Source organism: Erigeron canadensis, chromosome 1 (genome assembly GCF_010389155.1).
Source record: "Erigeron canadensis isolate Cc75 chromosome 1, C_canadensis_v1, whole genome shotgun sequence".
Taxonomy (NCBI): Eukaryota; Viridiplantae; Streptophyta; class Magnoliopsida; order Asterales; family Asteraceae; genus Erigeron; species Erigeron canadensis.
This window is the reverse complement of record NC_057761.1, coordinates 12672930-12677739: the sequence shown is the minus strand read 5'-3', so window position 1 is coordinate 12677739 and position 4810 is coordinate 12672930. Positions and strand designations below refer to the sequence as shown.

At 33.4% G+C, this 4810-nt stretch overlaps 1 protein-coding gene across 1 annotated transcript; it reads left to right on the top strand.

Moving 5' to 3' along the window:
• Positions 1-276: 276 nt before the first annotated feature.
• LOC122580622 (nucleolin-like) lies at positions 277-4090 on the top strand. The gene is made up of 5 exons (XM_043752923.1): positions 277-549; positions 764-890; positions 1252-1530; positions 3813-3907; positions 3989-4090. The coding sequence occupies exons 1-5, from the start codon at positions 277-279 to the stop codon at positions 4088-4090; spliced, it is 876 nt and encodes a 291-aa protein (XP_043608858.1).
• Positions 4091-4810: the final 720 nt, after the last annotated feature.

The window sequence follows — 4810 nt, the reverse complement described above, 5'->3', positions numbered from 1 at the left end:
TGTTTTCGTTTCAAATTGTTGGGTGTTCATTGTGTTGCATGAAATTACATGCGTCAACTTGTAGGTACAGTTATTGAATCGCTCCAAGGGCCTAAGGCCTCAACTGATTCTAAACATTGGGATGTCAAATAGAATAAGCATCCCTGAAACAATATACTTCATAAATTAGCATTATCTTAGATGTATATGTGATGGGATTTCTGGACTTGTATGCACGTTATGATTATTATAGGTTTGGGATATCTGATAAGAATTTTTTTGTTGTGTACACCAGTAATGGAACATAAAAGTATGCAAAGCCATACAAATAAATATGAACAGGCTAAAAGGTTGAGGGTTCAAGACAACCAAAAGAGATTACAGGCTTTGGGACTGCAAAATATTGCTAAGTCTTTGACAAGTCTAATAGAAAGTGACAAAGCAAAGAAAAAGAAAAAGATACCAATGGATAACAGTGAGAAAGATGGAGAGGATATGCCTAGTTCGGAGTTTGACGATGATGCTGAGCAAGATTACCAAGAAGAAGCTGCTACAAAAATTCCTAAAATGGTACTAATAACAAATCTTTTTAGGGTCTGCTGCTATAACTATTACTTATTAAGCAATCAACCATGTTGTCGCTTTTTTCATATTTAACATTCACATCATAATTGAAAAATCATTAATCAGCTAACTTAATACTACCCGGGTATCTACCTGGGTGCTTAAGCTAGTATAGATAATAATAATATTTTTATGTCTCTGACAATTTGATTTATTACAGAAACAACATACAAAATACATTGCGCCAATGTCCATGAATAGATTTGCTAATTTAGCAAAGAAACGATGCATTGCTCCAAATGTCTCCCGTGCTAACATCTTCAGAATCTCACATGCAGAAGGGACAAGTAATTGATATAAGGAAGGGAATAAATAGTAATGTACAATTTGACAATGGTGATAGGAGAATTGGTCAACTAATTGATACAAATCCTACTAAACAGAATAAATCAAAAGAAAATTACCAAGGCTGAGTTGATCAAAAAGAATTTAGATCATTCTACTTTGTCACGAGACACAGATCCAATGTAGCTAAGAGGAAGTTATTTGCAATTGACAATGATGATGAGTATGAGGAGCGTGACTTAAGATTTGATGGTATTTATTATTTTTTTATTTAAATATCTAATATATGATATATGATTAGTAATAACTATAGGTACAGTTAGCTATTTTTGATGCTTACTTTTTTTTTTTTTTATAATAAAGCTGTTTTTGAAGCAAATGAAGCACAAGATGATGCTGAAGCCGATGACATTGAAGACATGGATGTGAATGACGTTTATGAAGAACAAGATAGTTCTGAAGATGATGAAGATGAAGACATGGATGATTTACCAAATGAGAATGATTCAGAAAATGAGGACAATGAACTTGTTGACGAAGAGCTTGAAGTTCCAGAATATGAAGCTGAGCATGAAGAGCATGAAGTTCCAGAACCAGAAAATGAAGCCCAACATGAAGTTCAACAAGTAGGAAATGAAGCAGGTTTGTTCGATCTGCTTGATTACATTGTTGGCTTGTTCGTTAATTCAAATATTGTGTGATACATGACGAATATATAAGAAATTTATATTCAAACCAAGAAAATATAAGTCCAATATATTGTATTAATTTCAAATATTTAGTATTTTTAATGTACAATGTTCACTTTTTGTAGTTCCGAATGTACGTAAGAGTGAGAGGACCAACACGTATGCCAAAAGTTTGGGCCCAACAAAAAGAGGAGAGAATTCCTATTTTAGTTAATGAACACGGACAACCTATTAATGACAAAAGTAGTAAACTGACCCATTTCATGGGAACCCTTTCAAGGAGTGGAAAGTATTGCCCGGTTCATAAACCATGGAATAAAGTTAAGGATGCTAAAAACAAGCGTTGCTTGAACTCCTAAAGGTACATAATTAATAATCTTCTATATGTTAATGAATAAGTATTAGTTTTCTCATGTGACCTGTTTCATTTTTAGACTAAATTTGATATTCCGGATGATCCTGTGATGGGCACATGAATATTGCAATCATTTGGGAGGAAGGTGAAGAATGGAGGGCAAGACTTAAGGAAAACTTCCATGATCCGTCTTTGTCACTTCAGCAACAAAAGAAAAAAGGCCGAAAAAAGTGCAAAAAAAACAATGGAAGAAACTTGTGAAATATTGGAATAAAGAAGAGACTAAGGTATTTGTTCAGACCTTTTTCCTAATTATTGGCATTTGTGTTACTTGTCTTAATTGGTCTATACTCGTATATGTTTCATTAGCAAATCTGTCCTCAAATTATTGGCATTTGTGTTGTGTTATATCGAATCCAGATTGTTTGGTATATGTACTATTTACACATAGTCCATGTTGGAAATATGAATATAAGGAGGCCTAACGGCTGTCATCACTCACATCACCTGTAGATAAATGCACCACTTTAAGGCTCATTGCCAATCTTGAATTTTAGCTCATGTAGTAATGAGCTGAAAGGGTTTGTAGTGTTATATATTATAGAATCCATGTTACTGTTTTAATGGCTTAAAGAGAGTGAATAAAGCTTCATTTTTTATTTAGACATTGGGATGATGGAGTATAATCTCTATATGCTAGGTTGGTAATGGTTTAATATCACGAACGGTGAATAATCTAATTACATGGGATAATTACCTCGGTGAATCTCTGTGAAATCTTTCTTTTCATAAGACGAAGGTCTACATGTGGTGGTATACACTGTTGTGTATGTATTTGTACTATTTTTCAAATAAAAGAGTAAATTTATATACGAATAAAGAGTTATAAGAAAAATGATGGAAGTACCATCAGGGCTGTGAGCCTGTGACATACCCACAGCTGATGACTAAATAAGAAAACACATAAACATGAGCCACCACAACCACTAGGCTACATACTAGACACCTAGCAATAAACCAGCAAACCGTATGTTCCATAAGCTCAAAGCTTCAATTGATTAAGTTGAGGCTTAAATCTTTAGTGACATGATCTTCAATCGGACAACTTCATATATCATCTGATTTGGCTAATTTGATGTATGTAAAGCATTTCAAGTATGTAAGCTACTCAGTTGAAAGTTTTTTCTGCCACTTTTGTATAGTAAAAGTGTAAACTAAGAATGCGTAATCTGCTAGACCTAGGTTGAGTTATAATTACTTCAGAAATTATTTCTTATCAGTTAGATAGAGCTTCATTCTATTTATTGTATTGTTTTTATTATCAATAGAGATTAGGAATTGTAATTAGGTTAGGAAACATTTCCATCAACAGTAGGTACAGATAGGGCTTTTAGCGTTGTAATCATGTTATGCTTAATTTACTATATTGATCTTGTATTTAGTTCGGAGTGTAGCTCTGGAAACTTGACTGCTATCAGAATTAGCATAATATAAAGTTTGTCTTTATCGTTTCATCTATCTGTTTTATCTTCAGTTGACCAGTTTTTTTTTTCATTTTTTTAGAGCCGAGTCTAATTATAGTCAAATAATGAACTGTGAATCCCTGAATCTATATCTGGCATCTGCAACATTTTATTAGAGCTGAGTCTTATTATAGTCTTATTGTAGCATTACCAAAGTGAAATGTTATTTGAGTAAAGAGACGAAGAAAAAAAGTATCTTGCGCAGAGCAACATTTTAAATATGTTCATATATATACATTCATCTAATCCGTAGATACAACCTTGTGTTACTTGTCTTAATTGGTTATACTCGTATATGTTTCATTAGCAAATATCGTTAGTTTATATACCATTCTGTATTTCACTTTGCTATTGAAGATGAAAGTGAAAAAAACAAGGACAATCGGCAAGAAAAGAAGATGGTGCAAGTAACTGGAAAAAAAAGTTATGCTCGAGTTCGTGAAGATCTAAAGGTAATCGTATGAGATAATGCAATTGTTAATGTAGCATATCGATATCCATTGTTAATACTCATCTTCTTTTTAATTGAACAGGCATCTTTGAGACGAGATCCAAGTCGGATGGAAATGTTTGAGTCATGTTTCTCCAAAGGTGGAACTACCAAAATGCAGAAGCTTCAATGCAATTGTAAGTAATATATGCTTATTTATACTTATATATATCTTTTCTATATGTTTTTGATGATGTTAAAATATATATCTTATTCTTGAATGTGCTAAATTACTATCATGATTATTCATGCATATTTTTCTTATTTTATTTGAAAGCTTTTGAGGAATTTATATTACTGTGATTAATACAGGCTCAAATGAAACAAATTAAATCTAATCTTCCCGAGGTTCCAACGATAAGCCTGGACCAGATGATGTGTTTTCTAAAGTCATGGGTAAAGATCGCAACGGTGATGCGGTCATGTATGGTTTGGGTGTTCGTGCTTCTGATGTATGGGGGTACTACCAAGTCGTTCCGCATGTCTAGAGAAAATATCCAATTGAAGGCTCAATGTGAAGAACTTACTAGTAAAGTGGTCCAGTTACGAGCCCAAGCAAAGGTGAATGAGTCGATGGATGTTCCAGTGTTCCGCCTTCCGCATCACATTGCCCTATTGCAACCAATGGACCTCCACGTTTACGGCTATGTTTCTTTTCATTAATGTTCTGCCTTTTACATGAATTGATAGATTACAATTGAAACGGTAGACATAACCCCTATCATAATAGTACTACTGGATGAATGTTCACTGAATTAACTTTACAGGATTGTTCTTGCCTAGATAGTAGTTTATGCTTAATATATAAATGGTTGTGGAAATATTTTGCTCATCATTTGCTTGTCCAGCTAGTTTTACTTGTTAC

Coding starts and splice junctions, on each gene's coding strand:
- LOC122580622 (XM_043752923.1), top strand. CDS start 277: ATGGAACATAAAAGTATGCAAAGCCATACAAATAAATATGAACAGGCT. Junction 1,531..3,812: donor ACAAGTAGGAAATGAAGCAG/GTTTGTTCGATC, acceptor TTGCTATTGAAG/ATGAAAGTGAAAAAAACAAG. Junction 3,908..3,988: donor GAGTTCGTGAAGATCTAAAG/GTAATCGTATGA, acceptor TTAATTGAACAG/GCATCTTTGAGACGAGATCC.